At 39.0% G+C, this 20,883-nt stretch overlaps 1 protein-coding gene across 1 annotated transcript in view; it reads left to right on the top strand.

Annotated features, from left to right (window-relative positions):
* The first annotated feature begins 210 nt into the window (after nucleotides 1-210).
* Nucleotides 211-20,883, top strand: part of DDX4 (DEAD (Asp-Glu-Ala-Asp) box polypeptide 4) — a 31,320-nt gene continuing 10,647 nt past the window's right edge. Inside the window, exons 1-10 of the mRNA XM_009326947.1 lie at nucleotides 211-414; nucleotides 3,575-3,638; nucleotides 8,852-8,920; nucleotides 9,380-9,454; nucleotides 11,325-11,411; nucleotides 11,734-11,817; nucleotides 14,865-14,906; nucleotides 16,230-16,372; nucleotides 17,450-17,602; nucleotides 18,867-19,021. Coding sequence (XP_009325222.1) covers nucleotides 211-414; nucleotides 3,575-3,638; nucleotides 8,852-8,920; nucleotides 9,380-9,454; nucleotides 11,325-11,411; nucleotides 11,734-11,817; nucleotides 14,865-14,906; nucleotides 16,230-16,372; nucleotides 17,450-17,602; nucleotides 18,867-19,021 — 1,076 coding nt within the window. The remainder of the gene's footprint in view (nucleotides 415-3,574; nucleotides 3,639-8,851; nucleotides 8,921-9,379; nucleotides 9,455-11,324; nucleotides 11,412-11,733; nucleotides 11,818-14,864; nucleotides 14,907-16,229; nucleotides 16,373-17,449; nucleotides 17,603-18,866; nucleotides 19,022-20,883) is intronic.

Raw genomic sequence — 20,883 nt, 5'->3', positions numbered from 1 at the left:
GCGAGGCAGGGGACGGGCCAGCAACTGCACGTGGTGGTGCCGTTATTAGAAGCCTCGGTGAGAGGCGCCATTTCCTTTCAATGCAGGGCTTCGGTGGCCGCGGGAAGGAGGTAAGAGCGGGGCTGGGCGCCTTTCTGATGGAAGTGAGCGGCTCTCCCCCGAGAAGGCACCCCACCACCACCACCCCCCGCCGACGCAGTGGGGGTTGCAATGAGGACAGTGAGTGCTGGGACAGGCAGACTCAATAGTGTCCTCTGCATGGGTGCTGTGGGACACGCTGGAGGCAGGCAGAGTGTCGCTGCTAATGTGTTTCGTCTCCTGCAAGCAGATCTGAAAGGGTACAGCATGAACCAAGAGGACTGGAATGCAGAGATGGGGGACGAGGGATCGCCAATCCTCCCACTTCTTGAGCAGGTATGGGGTGGCAATTGTTGGGCTGTAGCATGTTTGCTTCTTTTTCCCTTCCACCCCTGGCCCTGCGGCCTAGGTGGCTGGCAGGCTGTGGTCCCCTGTTCCTGTGATTCCTGAAGTGCCTGGAGGAACTTGCCCTTAACTTGCATGTTGAAAAGGCAGTGTTTTCTTAACAAATAGTAGCAGTTTCAGTCTCTCAAAATGCTGAGGTGCCTTGCCTCCCTGGAGGCTCCTGGGGCATGGTTAGTGTAGCCAATTAGTATTAATCTTTAGCTGCTTCATGCTGCCTTCTTACATTGGGTTTTGGGAGGATGTGTACTTAAAGTGACATATACTAGTGGCATAAAAGCGACACATACTAGTAACTCATTAATTATGATACATGGGCTAGGAATTGAGTACCTATGTGGATAGGCTAGCAGACCAGCAGAGACTGGAAGGGAACTAGCAAAAACATAGGTGGGGTAGAAACTTATAATTGCAGCTAAATGGTGGTAAGGGGTATTCAAGTAAAGTTTTTTAACTCCTGAAAGGGGTGGTTCGTGTTGCCTGCCCTTTTTCCCTTATAATGCATTCCTGTTCCCTTATGTATGTTAGATCCAGTGTTTCTGAAGTTGTAAGATAAACTGAGAACAGATCACTGTTTTTTGGGTGTTAGTAGGCTGCAATTTCTTGCACAAATCAGACTGGTTTGATGGTCTGTTGAATAGTAAAAGGGTGGTGGTGGAACTGCATTATTGGGGATTAGCAGAACCATGTCTTTTGGTGGTAGTTCATGGCTGTAGGTTAAATGTGAGTTGTAACTTCTCTCTCTGCACCATTGATGTCCTTTTAGCTATTCTATTTGCTGTCTCTTTCTGCTGGCAGTCACTGAATTGCTGTTTCTTTTTACCACAGCAACAAATAGAACATACGTGACTCTCTCAGCTGATTTTCATTGTTCAGTTAATATTGCACTTCATGTTGTTCCCAAACTTTATGGTCTTAAATGAGTAGGAAGGGTGAGGAGCGCACCTGTTTAAGGACTGTAGATAAGACTTTGAATATAATTTACAGTATGTTTTTGCAAATATGGTAGGCTGCTGTAGGAGTTCACTGTTAACTGTTACTGAAGAGATGAGATTTCCTCCCCATGAGCAGTTTGCTTGCTGCTGTTTTGTTCAGGTACCAGTGCTCATTGTATACTTTTGTGAGCTCTCTTAATTTACTAACCTGATGGAAAAATGGCTTAGATGGCCTTGACCACCAAAGCTGATAAAGAGAAAATAAATAGAACCTCATCTTTTTTTGATAGCAGTGAGTTGTTACATGGTCTCATTTGCTTGGAAAACTGCAGTCTTAGAAAATGGAAATCTGACTTTTCAAGCAGGCTTAATTGTGTATAGAAACCAAGTTGACTTCATTGTATCTGTAGCTCTGAATGTGTAAGTGGGTCTCATCATGATGGTTGTCTTCTAAAATAAGTTAACATGGTCACTATTCCATAAAGGCATTCAATCCTTTGGCTGTGTATTTTGAAAGTGTTTTTAATACCCAGCTTTTTAGGGAAGAAAAGCAAAGAGACTCATGGATCCTGACTGGGATTATATAGCATCTGTGTTTACAGATCTGGATAGTTTCCACTCTTGCTTCCCAAGCTCTCAGGAAGCTATCATATATCCAGAAATAGGTGGAGCTGTTGCTTCCTCTCAGATCTTATGTTCAAGTTGCTTCTGTAAGTTGTCTCTACTCTGCTTCCCCCCCTCCCTCTCAAATGAGTTGGGCTACTACAGCGTTTGCAAACCCAGCTCACTTAAACTGAAACTGGAGGAGGATGATCATAGTTACTCTTGAGTTAAATTCCTGGCAGTAGAAAAGCTACAACTAGGTCAGGAACTAGTACATTTAAGTTGTTAAACTGTGTGCAGTTTAATGGTCTCAAGAGTTTGGCAGCAGGCAGAATAATTCTTAAAATGCAGTTCTGGACTTCATAGCAGAACTAGGGTGATGTCAGGTACCTAGTGTCAGGCCTAGTTCTGAGCTAAATCTTGTATGGAAATTGTTCCTATTAAATTTTGCTATTTTTTGCATAGCAGTGAAATGCTTTCGTGTGAAATGAAGGATAAGATACAGGAATGTAATGAGAAACAGCTAAAGAATTTTGCTGATTCTGATGTTGTTGAGTGAATATTGGTATCAGAAGAAACGGCAGTAAATTTGAGGAGAATCTGTAATGCATCTTTGATTGTTGGCATTGGTCTTAATGGGCGTTTAAATTCAGCCTCAAGGAACAGGGAGGAAGAGGAAAGGCGAATGGCTTACCCAGATGGATGTACAAGGCTAAAAGTAAGGTTGCCAAAAGAAGAAATTACAGCATACACTTTCAGAATAGTAATTTTACCAGTTTGGGTTTAATTTCCTGTAGTTGTTGCTAGCCACATTGAGAAGTGTGAAAGCTGTAATAATGTCTAAAAAGCACAGTCTTGAAGTAAAAAGTGTGGTAGTTACGTGATGTTCCTCAGTCAGCTGTTGTTTTGGCTTACTACTATGTGCCTGGCTTGCATTAAACAGGAGAAAGTTAAACATGGCCTTTGCTGGAAGTAAAACTGACCATAAGAGTAAAATGTGAAAATGAGCTGCTGTTCTGAATTGTTCAAATGGAATATCTGAATCTTTAAATAAATGAACAGGGACTGACAGTATTTCAGTTACTTCCTTTTAAGATAATCTGTAAGCATTGTCTTGTAAAACCCTAGAAAGGCAGTTATGAAAGTGATGAAAACAGATTTTTAGTCACAATACAAACAGTCTGAAAGATTGGAAAAGAAAAATACTTCAAAAGATTATAGTATTGTTTTGAACAATAAATGTTTCTTATATTCAAGGCTTAAAATGTTTGTTGGCAAGGTGACAAAGCTGATGCCCACATAAATCAGCGACAGAAGGCAAGATAAACTTACTCCACATGTCAACTGTGTATAATGTGCTTTTGGTGACATTCAGATGCAAACAGTATGCCATACTGAAGTGTATTAAACTGAAGTGAACACAAGAGTCTGAGAGACTGCATTTCTGAAGGTGCAGAAGGCAACTTCTTTCAAGTGCAAGACGTAGCAACTGCATTTGTATTTATGCACTTTGCATGGCCTGGGGTTAACATGATGTGCCTTTTTTCTTTTTGTAGGCTAGCTTCTCTGAAAGACCAAATGGCCCCTCATCTGACTTCAGTCCAAGTGTAGGCTCATTCGGTATGTGAAAGGCACTTTTGATTTTGCTGACATTTGGGGGAGTTGATCCCTTGAACAGCTTAGGAGATTAAAGAAAACCACAGTATTATCATTGTGATATTTTCATGCGTCTGCCATGGAGTAAGCAACATCAAATTATACAGGTAACATAACAAGTAGACTTTCCTTTTGATCCTCAGCCCTTCTTTGTACTGCAGTTACATGTTGAATACAGCATATAACTTCCAATGAGAATTGATAGGTGTTACCTCACAAGCATTTCTAAAACAGGCTGTGCTAAACATGAACAGTGTTGAAAATAAATGTTATGTGCCATGTTGAGCAGTTCTGGTGAGGTCCTGTCTGACAGTTGTGTTGAAAATACGAAAACGTCAGGTGAGGTTGTTGAACAGAAACTTGGATCCATTTAGAAAAAACAGGAAAAACCACAAGGCAAAACATTGATGTTTGGTATCAAGTTTCTGTAAAGCACTCTTGGTTTCATGAAGATGGGGCCTTTATAAACTTGAACAGAAGTTTTAGATACAGAAGTTAGAAGAAGTTTAGATATAGAAGTTTTAAATATGCCAAGCCAGAGTTGCCGCTGAAGGTAGTTTACCCCGGGCTTTACTTTGTGTGACTCTACAATAGCCACATCAGGAAACAGGTTTTGCTTAGAGCTAACAGGCTGTGGGATAAGGCAATCGGGGTGTTCTCACTGTAGTTTCTGAACTTAGGAATGGTCTTTAAGACTGCTTGAGGATATTTTAACTTTAGTGAAATTCGGTCTGGGGTAAAAATTTTGAGCTTATATCATTTAGTTGATCCAGCTGTGGAAGAACAACCTAAACTTTACTTTAACAAATTGTGGTTAGCACAAATTACGTTGATATCATAGAATCATAGAACAGCCCTGGTTGGAAGGGACCTCGAAAGATCATCTGGTCTAACATTTCGTGGTAAAGGAAGCCTAGATTAGATTATCTAGCACCCTGTCCAATCCCACCTTGAAAATCTCCAGTGATGGGGACTCCACCATGTCCCTGGGGAGGTTGTTCCAGTGAATGATTGTTCTCACAGTAAAAAATTCTTTCTTCTGTCAAGATGAAACCTCTCCCAGTGCACCTTGTGCCTGTTGCCCTTTGTCTTCTCCGTGTGGCTCTTTGTGAAGAGAGAGCCCCTGCCCTCTTTGTAGCTGCCCCTCAAGTACTGGAATACTGTGAGGTCCTCCCTGAGCCTCCTTTTCCTCAGGGAGAAAAGACCCAACTCCCACAGTCTTTCTTCATGCGGCAGGTTCTCCATATAACTGCTCATGCGTTTATGAGCAGTTAGAACATGGCAGTATGTTTATTACTGATGTATCTCTCCCCTGCCTTTTAGTGTATAGCTGAAAGGCAGACTTATGTTCTCCCAATTCCTTGTCCCGAAGATGTTGGAAAGTTAGGAAGGGCAGGAACAAGATAACTACTTGTGCTGCTTGAATTCCTCTGAATTTGGACAGTTACAGGAAATAGAAAATTTGGATGACAGGCTTTGCATTCATCCTAGAACAGCAGAAATGTTTTATGAGGTCTCCAGGTTGCTAACTTCAGTAATGGTTTCACACAGAACAAATAGGAAAGGCAGTGCTTGTGAAGAGAACTTGAATTGCTGGTTAGGTGGAAGTGAGTCTTGGGAGCTTCACGTTTTGTTTGTTCCAACTCCTTCTTTCTGACTAGCTGCCAGCTCTGCCTGATAACTTTTCCATTACATATTGCAAAAATAACGTAAGTATTCTCTGATTTGTGCCTCTTGTACTGAACTTATGTCAGGGAGGGCTTTTCCTGTTGAAGGAAAAAGCTGTCATCATTAACCATTTATTCCTTTCCTGAGCTAGGCATACTGTGCCATTTTAGATCAGCGTGAGCAATTTCAAAGTGTCTGTTCTGGCTTGAAACAATCTTTCAGGTTCTTGGTTGATAGGGAGCTCTACTTGTGCTTGAAAACATTGGTAATAATACTGAGATTGCTTACTTATGCTAGATACAAGCAAAATTTATTTGCTGTTTAAATAAAGACTTAAAGAACTAAAGCTGTTTGGAAAGTCCAGAGGCGAGGCTCTTGGTTCACAAGATCATGCATCTTGTCTTGACCTTGTTTAAAAGGGTGCATCAGATTAGGGATTCTTTCCCTGCAACATGATGGAAAAGGTATCCTTTTTAAAAAATTTTTTTAGAAAAGGCTGCATCGGCCTTCTTTCTTTTTTTCCCTTGCAAAACTTCTAATTTATGAACAGATTGTGCTTCAGCTGAGTTTTAGATAATGCTCTCATGAGCTGCTCTGTTGTATGCAATGCACTTCTAGGTTCTGTATAGTTCATAACTATTGTTAGTGATATAGTTTGCTTAATTGTTTGACACTAAATTGCATGAGTAGAGTTAGTGTATGCAGGTTAAACTTTAATTTTGATTCTTTTCCTTGAAACAATATCTAGTAGTAGTACTCTTGTGTAAATCCTTGTAATGAGGATAAGCTAAAAGCAATATTGCATACTAGCAAATTAGTATTTTATAAAGCTTTACTTTGACTTAAACAAGTGAATTTGTTCTTTGTATTGCTTCTTCATGAAAGCAAAACTTTCTTTACAAGCTGACTGTTCTGAATTTTCAATACTGAAGGAACTTTCTTCTTTCCTGTTTCATACTCCTTTGGTACTTAAAAAAAAAACAAACAACAAACAAACCACCCACAGAAAATCCCAGACAAAAAACAGAATTAAAAGTCTTGCCAAAATGACATTTATTTAGTATGTACAGGATGTGGGGGTGCATGTCTCTGGAATGGATTAAAATCAGGATTTTAAATCCCCGTGTACAGTAGAAAAATGAAAGTGAACGCATATGATGCGGAAATCAACAGATCTAACAGCTGTTGTTCAGAGATATGCTGATGCAATGCTAGATTTTAATTCCAGTGAATTGGAAACAAGAATTCATTCTAGTCCTCTTAATCTATCAAATATTGCTTGAAAATTAATAAATTTAGAGTGGTAAATGATACAGTGATGAATTAAACACTAGCATTTGGTACTTCTAGACTTCCTATAAGACCAGTTAACTTGCAAACCTATATAGACATGAGTCGCATGAATAATTTGCGTAGTAGGCGAATGATAATTGTGAAAGTTGCTATACTTTTACCAATCTTAATAGGTTGGTTGGCAAGTAACAGTGCAGCCTACACTTCAGCTGGTGTAAGGGCTAAGCATAGCAGACCTGACTAAAGAATGATTATTGGTTCTGTCCTGTTCACTGTCTGTAAATCTGTGTTTTTGTCCAGCATCTTTCATTAGTAAAGGCAGTAAACACAGAGGGCAGCATGGTTAAGGAACTTAATAAAGCAGATGCTTTACTGATCAAGTATTTTGTTGGCATATGATGTGCTTTCCAAAAACTTTGAATATGGAATTAACTTAGTGTGCTTAAGGTGTGGAAATTTCAGTGTAAAAGGAGTGATAGAATAAGAATGGGTTAGGATGGCAAGTTAAAGGGAAGAGAGTCCTCGTGCCTTTGAAGGCAAATAGACTTGGTCAATGGAAGCCAATCTATTGTGGTAAACAATAGAAGTATTAATTTAATAATTGGTAAGCTGTTTTTATTTGCTGCTTGATACATATAAACACAAATATTGGAATCTTTTGTACTGGCTTTGCCACAAACTACTCACTTAAATCTTCCAAGTGAGCAGGAACTCTGAACATTGTTCAGACTATGAAAGCAGCAGTTTAACACTTTGTTTAGTGTTGTATGAGCAAAGTTTCCTGATTGAGTGACTTGATAATGTACCAAATGTCATCCGTCTTCTTTTTTTCTGTATGACAAGCTTTTGTATACAGGTGATCTCTAACTAATGTGTTTGTCTTGTTGTGGAATGTACTAGTGTCTAGTTTTTTTCAGGGGTAGCTATATCATTATGTTAAGCAGTTTTAACTTGGAAGGGAGATGGTAAAAATCAGTTTCTGTGATGTGCCATATACTTGCACAACATGGAATTTTGTAGACTTCATGTTTTGATTTCAGATTTCATATCCGTATGATGGTTGCTGATGTACCCTGATCTTGACTCTGATATTGCAGAATAGGGAATTTCATTTTTATAGAATCACTCAGGTTGGAAGGCAACTCTGAAGATTGGTTGGTCCACATCCTTGTGTAGAGTAGGGTCACCTGTAGCAGGTTGCTCAGGACATTGTCCAACTGAATTTTGAATTTCTCCAGGGATGGAGACTATACAAGCTCTCTAGGCAATTTGCCTAGTGTTTTACCACCCTCAGAGTATAAAGATTTTCCTTATGTTAAAATGGATTTTCCTGTATTTCAGTTTGTGCCCATTGCCTCTTGTCCCCTTGTTGCATATCAGTGAAAAGAATCTGACTCTGTCATCTCTGCTCACTTCTGTTAAGATGTAAGATCCTTTGAGCCGCCTTGTCTCCAGGCACAGCAGTTCTAGCTGTCAGCCACTCTGTGTCTGCAGATGCACCAGTCTTTTCATTATCTTTGTGGTCCTTTGCTGGACTCATTCCAGTATGTCAGTGTCTGTTTTGTACTGGACAGCCTAGAACTGGACGCAGCACTCCAGATACGGCATCATCAGCGGGGAAGGACTACCTGCCCCCAGCTGCTGGCAGCATTCTTCCTAATGTACCCCAGAAGGCTGTTGGCCTTTACTGCAAGGGCACACTGCTGGCTTATGTTCAGTTTGCTATCCACCACAGCCTTCAGGTTTTTCTCTGCAAAGATGCCTTCCAGATGGTTGGCCCCAGTGTGTACTGGTGCCTGGAGTTATTCCTCCCCAGGTGCAGGATTTTGCATTTTTCTTTATTGAACTTCGAGGTTCTTGCCTGCCCATGTCTCTAGCATGTTTTGAGTTTCCTCTGAGTGAAACACAGCTGTGTGTTACGTCCCGGTTTTGTATGTCTGCAAACTGGCTGAGGGTGCATTCTGTCCCATCATCGGGGTCATGAATGAAGATGATAAACTGTGTTGGCCCTAGTATCAATCAGTGGGATGCTCTGCTAGTAATTGGCCTCCAGCTGGAGTTTGTGCTGCTGATCACAACCCTTGGAGCCCAGTGGTTCAGCCTACTTTCAGTCCTCCTCACTGTCCAATTATGTAGGCTGTACTTCATTGGTTTGTATATGAGGATGTTATGGGAGACAGTGTCAAAAGCCTTACTTTCTTGTTTTCCTTTTCTAGGTGCTGTTGAAAGATCTAACAGAATTCAGCATAAGCAGGATCATTTTGGAGAGTATTCTAGGAGTAGAGGTAGGATTGCATGGTTAAAATTTGTAGTTCTGGGGGTGATTAAGCCTTCCTCCTGGACAGAACATTTAGAATGGAGGACTCTGCAACTGGTGTTCGAGTAGATTCTGGAAACTCAAATTTTACTGTGTTGGTAGCAGTACTGTTGCTGAGTGGTGCTATTCCTTATGGAAAACAGTAGTTACACCTGTCCTAAGCTTTATAGTTTTAATTCATTTTCTTTGTCTTATAAAAGGACATCTTCATCATGTGGTGTTTTTGTTGAGTGGGAGGTGGGCTATAGACCTGAGGTCCCTTTCAGCTTGAATGACTCTGTAATTTTATTGTTGAGTTTAAAAAAAAAAACAAACTGAAACAACAACAACAAAAACACAAAACCACCAAACCCACCCAAAACCAAAAGCCTACCCTGAAGTTCAAGGTAGCTTTGAATGCTAAGTTGATTCTTTTTTCTAATTATAGATACTGATGAACGTCTGAACAGACAGTGTCAACCAGTGAGTAGATTTGGTACCGGAAGGAATTTTGCAAACAGAGGTAACTTTCTGGAGTGTTTGTAATTCTAGTGGCTAGTCTTATTTGATACATTAAATTTTCCCTGTTCAGGTACTCAGTTTTGTTGTATCAGAGCCAAATGAGTATTTAGGACTTGGAGGGTAATACCAATCCTTATTTCTGCATAATGTAGGCACTCAGTATTACCCCTTAGTTTCGACTGCACAACATAAAATACCCCAACGTATTTGCCAGAAGGCAGGACTCTACATTTAAAATCAATGTTTTGTTTACCTCTTGCTTTGATTCCATTCCAAAATACCCCGGAGAAGGGTATTTTTCTGATAATTTTGTTCAGTCATAATGTAATATAAAAGGCAGCTGAATATTAGTATTCACATATGTGCCATGTGAGGGAGTATACCAGTGGTCTTCTGTGGAAGACCTGAAAGCTTTCTTTCTTTAGTATCCATAAAGCAATATTTAATCCCTGTCCTCTTCTTGCTTATAATTACAAGTGCCACTCTTGTATGCAGCGCACATTGAAGAAGGTTAGTAATTGGCAGTACTGATGCATGTGCTTCCACCAGGTACTATCGGAAGCGTATAGGGCAGTGGAAGCTACTGTCACGTAGCATCTGTCTGGATAGTTCTATGGCTGTAAGCGGGACTGGTTATGAAACAAGGAAGGTGGAAACTCTAGTGCTGGTTTGGGCACGTTTAGCAAAAGTTCTGACCTGCAGAACAGCTGTGGAGCTACATGCGGTTGTTATGTTTATTCTTTTAAAAAATTCTACACCATTTCTGCATCTCTTGGATTGATGCCCATTATGGTAGGGGAATGCTAGACTTCTTTGACTTAGCAGGCAGCAACACTTTGGTGGTGCTGCAGAATGATGACGAACAGTTCTGCTGTACTCTCTCCGGCAATTGTGAAATAACTCACAAGGTGTATTTAAAGTCTGTAGTATTTATGGATGTTTATATCTAGACTGTCTTTTGCATGTGAGCCTTTAAGATGTGGGTTTTTTTTTTAATTTGGAAAAACTCAAATGACCTATAAATTAGTATGCACCAAGCATTGATGGAGAAGGAGCTACAGATGCTGTGGTAGGAGAACTTCTTGGTCTCATTTAGCAGAAGATGCCCTTTGTCATTGCAAGATGATAGAACAGGTGTTCAGTTGAAGAATAAAGACTAAGGAGTAAATGACGATATAAGTTGACTGCTTGGATTTTGGACAACGCCTAAAACTGTCTGGTGTAAAATGAGAAATACCTTGTTTATGCATGTGGCTGTTTACTTCCTTTCTGGCTCCATCAGGAGGGTGACTAGGGAAGGGGGTTAGAAATAAAAATACACTACACTCTTGGCACTACCTGTCCCAAGCAACTGAGTAAGCAATTCTGAGTGGTAAAAAAATAGGAATTGATAGATCTGAAAGGCAGGTTTGCAAATCCTCGCTCCATAGGAGGCAACAATTGGAAGACTGCCTCACTCTACAGTACTGGTTATGAAGACTGAGAAGGTACAAATGCTGTCAGTTGTCCTGTGACTGAACCGGAGGACTGAACTGATCTGCATCATAACCGAAGAATTGAAAGTTAGTAGCTTATATAGCATATATGTGTGTAAAGTCAAATACTTCAAGACTTAATGTTTGATTTACTTCTTGCAGGAAGCAATACTACAACAGAGCAGTAGACTCTTCTTCTCATCATACTTTTTGGCAAAAAATATTTCTTCTCTTCATTTTTTTTTGTATGTTTAGGCAAATTACTTAGTTTTATTGTACTCTTTATCTGAATTTATAAAACAAGGACTGCAAAGAATAATTGCCACACAGAAGGGACTTGATCTGCACATGCAAAACTGGGCAAATTAAGTTGTTGTGTGCTATGCTGTACTGCAGGTTTTCAAGAAAGGAATGTTGTAGAAGATTCTAATACACAAAATAGAGGATTTAGAGGATTTCCTGGTGGATTTGGACAAAGTGAGAGTAAGTTTTTATATTGGCTGCTTTGTGTGGGAGCAACATACATTTGGTCATTCTTTCTGGGTTTGCTTGCTCCCTGAGAACTACAAGTATAAAAGTGAAAGCTATGAAGTAGCTTCTGTTCTTCAGCCATGTTGTGGAACATGGATGGCATCTTTGAAAAATCGTATTACTGGGAATAATACAGCATAGGTCGGAGTTATAAAGAATCTGTTGGGGCTGTTGCACTGTAGAGTTTTTGGAGTGAATAGTATTAGCTTTAAGCATAGTATTTCATTATACTAATTTTAGACACTATATCCACTACACTGTGTATTACTTACAGATACTAAAGATGAGCAAAGAGGTAGACTTCAGTCTGGCATTTTTCTTGGCTCTAGAGGAAGAGGAGCATTTGGAGGTCATGCAGGTGAGACTTTTTAGTAGGGTGGTGAACCTTTCAGATTTCCTCATTGCTGATTTGTGGCAATACAATACCTTCTTAGCTTTGCGAAACGCTGTCACTGTGATTGTTCTCTCTGTCCGAATTAAGAATGTACTGCAAATGTTAAATAGCTTGCTTGCACGCCTACACAAAACATGTTTGTAACTTGGATAAATTTTAGTAATTGGATTTTCACAGCTGTGTCTTCCGTAATGTTTTTCTTAGTCCTACTGCTACTGGGTCAGGTAATGCACAGTGAAGCAGAGGTGTTAACCCCAAAATTCAAAGCAAGCCTTTAAGAACGTGCTGTTTTGAGACAGTCACTCTAGACTCCCCCAAAGGGAAGTATTGCTTTAGGTTCGTCCAGGCTGACAAGTAAGGTTTGTAGCTCTGAGAGGCCAGCTCTTCCTGATGACTTTATTCTAATGTTGGTTTTTTTGCTGTCTACAAAGGATTTTTCCCTCATGGTCCTACCTTCCTTTGCCACCGATGCTACTGTAACTTGTAACCTATGTGTTGTGCTACCTAGAGCGTAGTAATCTATCGCTCATGGAAGTCCCATAATTCAAATTGGAAATATTATTAAACTAGTGTAATGGGTAGTGGATGGCTGATATTCTGAACATAAGAACATTTTATGTGATACTAGTAAAAGAATTTTCACTGTAGAAAAGATATAACGAGCGTGCATTTTCAAAGTGCTCCTCGATACCAAACAACAATTGATTTGCCTCTATTTGACTTAGTTCATATTAAGTTTTTCAGATTTTTAGTTCCAATAGTGATTTTTACAAACTTCAGTGTTTATAGAGGCAACATGGTAATACTCATAGTGGACATAACTGCATCCTTAATGCAGGATAGGCATTCCTTACTTTTCCATGACTATTGTGTAAAGTATTAGTATGTAAAGACTGTTATGGATATTGGTAGGCAACAGTTGCACTAGTCTGTATAGAGGTTCATGTGGAAAGATAATTCTTCATAAAGAGTAGTTTGTTGCATGGGAAGTATGTCCTTTTACAGTAAGAGAATGCACCTGGATCTAGCAAAGGAACAGAGCAAGCACCGCTAGGCTGTTGTGCTGCCTCCATCCCTGAATAGCGGTCACATCACTCTATTAGAGTTTGTAGAGGTAATGAAGGTAGGGCTGTGCTGGTTTTTCTTAAAACAGTTACGCTTTTTTGCAATTAGAGATACTGTGTAAGCATATTATATCTTCTGATAGAAAAATAAGTATTTAAAAGTGATTACACACACTGTATGTTGCACCTTTGCTTGGATTCTCTGTCACCATCTCGAAGCTGTGGTTATAGATTTGCTTAAGAGTATTGCTGCTGAAGAGAGCATTCCTGATCCAAGTCACAGTACTGGCTGTCTCTTTAGAACTGGTATATATGTTTAGAGTTAATAATTCACCATTCCTGATCCAAGTCACAGTACTGGCTGTCTCTTTAGAACTGGTATATATGTTTAGAGTTAATAATTCACCATTCCTGATCCAAGTCACAGTACTGGCTGTCTCTTTAGAACTGGTATATATGTTTAGAGTTAATAATTCACCCTTGTTGAGAATGAGCAATTGGATTAATATGCTGCCCTGATGCTGCTCTTTTGTGCTTGCACTGCTGCAGTGGGGAAGAATGCAGCTGAGGGAGGGCAGAGGGTCACTGCAGGGTCACTGTACTTCTGTGGTACTGGTCTTAAAATTGTCAGTCTCACGGTATGATTTTTATGAATGGCTTGAGCTGCACATTTGAGTAGAGAACCTATTAACAGCTTTCGTTGTTGTCTTTCCTCTTCACTCAGTCTTGTGCCCCTTATCTACATTTCTAGCCTCCTTTCTTTTCCAGAGGGGCCTTGTATTAAAGGGTTTTTTTACCCTTCTTTGAAATCAGCAACACAACTTCCTGCACAGAGTAGCTAGAGGCTACCAGTTAGGTTTAAGGCTTTTTCTATTTTGTGTATGGTAAGAGAAAGGACTTGAAAAGGATTCTGGAAATGCTGCTATTAATAGCTCAGTCTTAATACAGTTTTTACATATGTAAAACGTGGTACTTCCTCGCTCTTAAGCGTAAATGTCTTTGTTTTTCAAGTGATAATGAAAGCAACACACACACAATACATGGATGTCAGGTCAGAACTTTCGTGAAGTAGATGTTATAAATGTGTGGTTGTTGAAATAACAGGATAATTTTATCTTCTGATTTAAATTCTCTCCTAACTCTTGAAAAATTACTGTGATGACACTGAATTTTATGGCTATGGCTGTTTAGTTATTTAGAAGTTGGTTATGTAGTATAAAACAAGCATTTCCTGATTTTGTGGAAAAGTTGAATGGTTCTTAAAACCAAAATGCTGTGACTGTAAGCATGTGTAAATTTCTTGTTACTCACAATATTTTATTTATCAGTTTTAGGGTAAAAGCCTCACTTAAGAGGTAACAGAACAAGGTTATAAAACTGACATTTCTGTGGCATTTCAACTTCTTGTTTAGATGCTTTTTTTTGCTCATGATTCATCTCAAGTGAATATAGACAACTATATTTCCCCATGCAAAGCATATGCTGGATTTAAGAGGGATCATTCCTCTTGGCTGTCTTTAAATACAACTTGCTTTATCTAGACATCTTGTGATGGCCATCTCGTAATCTGGGATGACTGCATTTGATTTGATGATAAGGGACTTGCTAAGAGTTAAGTAAGGACCAGATCTGGTTTATGAAGTCCCTCAGCAAGATGCTGGCTTTAATTCCTTCCTGTTGTTACTGTGAGGTCCTGCTAAGCTCAGTTTTCTGACATCTTCTCTTTCTGCCCTTCAAAACACAAATATGGGGCCTTTGTCTTCTGGCTTTTTGTAACTAAGCTTTCATTGCTTACCTAAATATTTCCACTCATTCTACCAACCATATCGGGACCCACTGTTGAGTTTTCTAAGCGCCTCTAGGAATTTTTCATTAAGGTTCTTAGATTTTCTCTCAAATGAGCTTTTTTCCTAAAAGCAATTAACTTTGGAATGCTTTCTTTAACAGCAGCTTACAAAGAATGCAATGAAGAAATACGTTCTGAAAGAGGTAAGTAGCTTCTTCACAAGTAACATGCCAGTTTTAATTTGCTTTGAACTCAAGGAACATGCTCTTACTCAAAGTTGCTGGAAGTAACTGGGTAAAAAAGAAGGTAGTGATATGGGTAAATTCATAACCATCTGAAAACTGTTTGTGTAACACTGAGTTTAACAGTGTTTGCTTGGCAACTCATATGTTTAAACTTTGTTCATCTTTAAATTACTGGGCAACACAGTTCTCACATAAATAAAGGCAAAGTTTTTGGAATGGAGTGCTGTAGAATTCCTCTGTTGCTGGCTGCTTCTTCTTTCTAATGGTAAAGCATATCTACTTGAGACACATGTGTTAGAGAACTTCATGGGCAATAGCGTAGGCATCTCAGTGATGACAGACATTAAAGCAAACCACAAAAGAAAAATAGATTCTCAGTTTCAGATGCTATAGCATCTGGGATGCTATTTCTGGAAAACAGGCTTGATGTGTTATACTGAGTGCAAGTTAGTAAATAGAATTTCATGATTTGTATGTGCAGGAGAACAGGTTCTCCTGCAGGATCATTCATGTATATGCAGGATCATTCATGTATGATGAATAATGACTTTCTGACATGTATTGAAAGTGTCAGTCGGGACAATCTATTAGAATGTTTACTTACCTGCAGCGTTTTTTGCAAATGGCTTTAGTCTTATTTTGCCTTTCTCTTACTCTGGAAATGCAAAAAGACAAATAGTGAACTCCTGACTTGAATATGAATAATGAATAATTTTCATTGCTGATCCTTCCTCATTTGAGGTCCCTGTGAAATGGCTTCTACTGCTAACCTATTATTGAGCATCAAATAATTAATTTTATACCTCTGAGTTTATTAGCTTGAAAAATACCTTAAGGAATACAGAACTATAAATGTACTGCTGTGAACAGATTAATTTTAGAACAGATTAATTTTATCCTTGTGTATTAATAAATGCATTGTTATTGAATAGGGTAATTTAGAGTGTAATGAATTTTTGTGGTAGAATTGGTTGTTGCATGGTGGTAAAGTGGAGCCTAATTTAATTTTCATGAGTAGCTCTTCAAAGTAAGGTGGTTGAGCAAATGTTGAGACACGAATGCTTTACAAAAGTCTGACTTTATTTGTAAGTGAGTTTTAAGTCTAGTAGTATAAAACTAAGTTCTAATAGAATTTATTTATGAAATTTCTTGCCTTCCTGGAAAGTGGAGAGAATTCTAAATGACATCCCACTGAACTTAACTTCAATAGCTCCATACTTAAAGTAATTTTAGTTTGTTTTCTTTATATTGTTCATGAACTTGAGTGGTTGTGTTCTTAAGGTCCAAAGGTGACTTACGTGCCGCCTCCTCCACCTGATGATGAACAAGCCATCTTTGCACGTTATCAGACAGGAATTAATTTTGACAAGTATGATGAAAACATTGTCGAAGTATCAGGACTTGACCCTCCAGCACCATTACTGGTTAGTGAACTCATTAATCTCAGGGTTTATGTTGAGCGTGATTCTGCAAGGATGTATGCTGAGTCAAATATTCACTGCTAACGAAAATATTAATAAAGATTTTGAATCTTGCAGGAAATACTATGTTGGAAGAAAATGCTGCCCATTTGAAAGATATAAATTTGAATTCAAAATGACATTGACAAACTACAGGAATAGCTCAGAGAAAGTGATACTGGATGGACAGGAAGTATAGTCTTTAAATTGCAGAAAAATACCAGTTTAGATCTAGAAAGAAAGAGGTCTTTGGCAGCAGTTTCTGGGAAGGCTGGTAGAGTCATCTTGTTGAAGTCTGTTACTGGGGGATCTTTAACAATGTAAATGAACACTTGTTGGAGTAGTTTTCATGTGGACAGAGAGATGTTTTTGAAGTAATTTCTAGCCCTGTTTCCTGTGGCTGCTGTTTATTGTTTAAAAGTAATATATAACTTTGCTTCTACTCCATACCAGGTGGCTAGTGTTTAAAGAAAAAAAAAACTCTCTTTAGGGAGAAGAATGAGGAAGAAGGGCGAAGGGGGTAGTAGCACCTGTGTTGAAAGAGAAGATGCAGAGGTTTTTTTTCCTCCATCCGTCTTCTGAAAGATTTTTCACTGAAGTTAAACTGATTTTGTAATATATGATGCCTTTTGGTCCTGCATAGGGATGTTGCTTTAGCTCCCCTTACTAGTTTTAGCACAAAGACTAAGTGTGTGTCTCTTATGTGAAATGAAACTGAAGAGTTTTAGTTTGTTTTGATAACATGCCGTGATGTGAGTTTACCTGCTTGAATCCAGATATATGGCTTCTGAGCAGTTTTCTTTCAAAGCTAATAACACCAGCTGAAGGCCTTCACTGTCCTACAAACAACTTTACTTGAATGGCATGAGCAGGTTGAAGAAACCTTTGGGGCTTTTACATGTAGGAACCTTGGCAACCTACATGACTGGTGAGACCTCCTCAAAAGTTAATACTTCTTCGTGTTTGGATGTCTGTATCCTGTGGTAAGCATCTCAGTTTTTAACTTCTGTGGCTCTGTACTGTTAATTTTTTCTCTTACAGGCTTTTGAAGAAGCTAACCTCTGTCAGACTTTAAACATGAACATTGCTAAAGCTGGATACTCTAAACTTACTCCAGTGCAGAAGTACAGCATTCCTATTATACTGGCAGGACGGGATTTAATGGCATGTGCACAGACAGGATCAGGAAAAACTGTAAGCATTTTGCGTAGTATTCATACTACTGGAAGTGTGTGGCCTTGAACCTTTTAGGTGGATGCCTCAGCCTTCAATGTACCAGATGCTTCACAGCTTGTTGTCTAGTGATTTGACTTACACTGCGATGGCAGGTGGTGTATTAAGCACAGATATGAATGATGGGCTGAGTTTCTTTTTAACTTCTGTGAACTAGTGTCTTGATACACCAGGCCAGTCTTCAGGGCAACTGAAGGTGCAGATTCAGGCAGTCATAGAAACTGCTGATGAGAAAAAACTCAGCAGTTGGAAGTTGGGGTTTCTTTCTGTGTTGTGTGGGGTTTTGTGTTGGGGTTTTTTTGATGTTGGTATGTGTGTTTTGTGTGTCTGTGGGGGGGGTTTTTTGTTTTTTTTTGTTTGTTTGTTTAACTTATGCCAGATTGTAACAGTATGTTGTGCTGTTTTGTCATCCTTGGTTTGATCAAGTCTGATCTGCACAGGACTTAGTTTTAGGTGATTTAGTGTTAATCATGGAACAGTGTTGAGAGTTGGTATTAAGTTGACAGTTGTCTCAACTTGCTAAACTGTCTAGTATACCCAAATCTAGCCACTGACAACTCTGTATGAGAATATTTGGATATTAAATACAGCTTTTTGCCATTCAGTATAGTGTGGAATTCTAGCTTTGTTATGTAGCTTATTAGTTACTTGTTTTGAAAAAGCTCTTCTGTTTGCAGAGGGGGAAATGTCCAAAGCTTATGCTATAATATTCTGAATGCTTTTGGGACTGCTGTACAGATTGTATTTTGGGGGTAACTGGTCTTAATGGAAGTAAAGGTGCTGGTGCAGCTGTGTGGCAAACTGATCTGCTATTGTAGTAGTCTGGACAATAGTGATACATGGTCACCTTAAGAATCTGCTGATGATAATGTAAAGCTTCTAAGTAAATGTTAAGGAGGGTTTTTGATCCTGGGGTACGTAATTATCAGTGTATGTCAGCATGATGTGTGGAACTGCCTGAAGAACACAGAAGTAAGCTAGTGCATGACCGTGTTCCTGCATTATTAGACTCTTAAGGTTCAGAGCGATATTTTCATGCATCTTAAACAAGGAGAAATAAGCTTAAATGTTCTGTAGTGCATTCAGGTCAACCCTTTTGCAGTCTGATTTCCTTGAAGTTGATAGTGTGCTGTATCATTCTAGCTTTAAGATTGACACGCAGCTTTTAGTGTGACTGATGAAAGCTTTAAGACTAACGAGCATAAATACTGATGCTATTTTTTAGGCAGCTTTTCTTCTACCAATTGTGGCCCACATGATGAGAGATGGAGTAACTGCCAGTATCTTTAAAGAGCAGCAAGAACCGGAATGTATTATTGTTGCCCCAACTAGAGAACTGATAAATCAGATCTTCCTAGAAGCAAGGAAATTTGTGTATGGGTAAGCTTTTGCACTGTTGCCTGGTATTGATTATTACTTTGTCTATATGAGCAGTGCTTTATTTTTTCATGAATACTTTCAAAAATTTCTCTGTGCCAATCGAATGACTACAAACACTTGAATTTAGATGGTAATACTGGCTAGCAGGTTTCTTACTATATGGCTAGGGATTTAAACTCCTAATCTTACTGATATTTGGGGGGTGGGGGGGAAGAGGCTTACTGCACTTGAAGAGGACATAAGTATTAAACTTGTGTCACATCATCTTTACTGATGAGAAAAATGAAATTTCTTCAATGAAGTAATTTAAATTTAGCTTGCCTTATGTAATTTATACTTGCTTTTATTTTCATCTTGACAAAAATAGAGGTATGTGTTAGGGATTTTTAGTTAACTTTCAGTGATGGTTTCTAATAACTCTGGACTTCTTAGTGTTTCTGGTCTTGGACAGAAACTTCACAGCTCAAGCAAACTCTTTTAGCTCTGCTTCTTCAAAACAGAACAAAAGGTCTAAACTTGTCATTGAGCTCTTGGATGTTGCGTGAGAGTGTTTGTACTAGTTTGCCAGTGATCTCTCTGCTGCTAAGTGATAGGTTTCACCAGTGCATGGGAAGAGAATTAAATCTATTGTCTGTAACAGCTTGTTACTGTTAGGAGGTGGAACGGAGAGCATCGTCAGTGCAAAATCTGGTGGGCTGAATTAGTCTTGCCTTTGCTCGTTCAAGCAAACTTATGCTTGGAGGCAGTCTCTGCCTTTGAGAAGTACCATCATGTTTGCATATCTACTTATTACTAAGAATAGCTTCTTCATCCCTAAAACTGTTCTAGCTATGTAGCTAGTTCCATTAATTATGCTATTTTAAAATACATACAGATTATTTCACAATAAAATAACTTTTGAATTTAGAAAGTTTCTGCTACAGCTGCCCTAGGGTAAAAGCAAGATAACCTACATTTGGGGGGCAGTTAAGCAATATGAGGGTGTCAATCTGTTGCTTCTAAAGAATTGCATGCATATTGCTCAGTTCAGATTCATGATATTCTTAAGCTCTTTGGTTTAGTTCACAAATAGGAATGTGAAATATGTATATTAATTGATAATGGATAAATGTTGAAATGTTATGAGTCCAGCCTGTTTCTATTCTTGACTAAAGCTTTCTGAAAAGTTCTAGTTAAACCTAGTAAAAATTTACAAGGTTTATCTGATTCACCATTGCTGCATAGGAAGTTGAATTGGTATCTTCAAGAATAGACAGTTTGAGTATGAGTATGAAAATACTCATTGCATACATGTAAAGCCTTAGCAAGAGGTTATAAAGATAAGCTTGTAAACCTGCTCTCCAGCTGCGTAAGGTAGTTCTTGCTCATAGAGGTGGTTTTCTACAGGAGAAGAATATGTGATGTAGCTCTACTCAGTAGATCTAACCAAAAACCTTAGTAGGAAGAGCACTAAGTAGTCTAGCGTTTGAATGGGTTTGCAGTCCAATGCTTGAGTGGCACACTGCATGGGCAGTGTGATTAGTTGCTTCACAGACCCACCTGTGTATCTTTTTTTTTTTTTTTGCACTGTCCTGTCAAGGTGTGGAAAGATTACTTCTGAAGCTCTAAAAGCATCTATTTGGTGGGTCTGCTTTTTCTAAGTATGCCGTATAAAAGGGGACAATGTCTAACACCATTCTGGCTCTTACTGCCAGTAACTCTCAGTTGAAGGGAGAGGGAAGAATGCAAGAGAAATGAAGTGTTCTTTCCAAGTAAGCCACCTGTGCAACCTCTATTATGTAGTATGAATGGGAACTTTGAGCTTACAGTGAGTGAGGTTCTGGTCTTGGGTCCTGCTTTTGGTTATAAGCTGTGCTGTATGG

The sequence above is a fragment of the Pygoscelis adeliae genome, unplaced genomic scaffold, assembly GCF_000699105.1.
Source record: "Pygoscelis adeliae isolate BGI_AS28 unplaced genomic scaffold, ASM69910v1 Scaffold116, whole genome shotgun sequence".
Taxonomy (NCBI): Eukaryota; Metazoa; Chordata; class Aves; order Sphenisciformes; family Spheniscidae; genus Pygoscelis; species Pygoscelis adeliae.
This window is presented reverse-complemented; position numbering and strand designations above follow the sequence as displayed.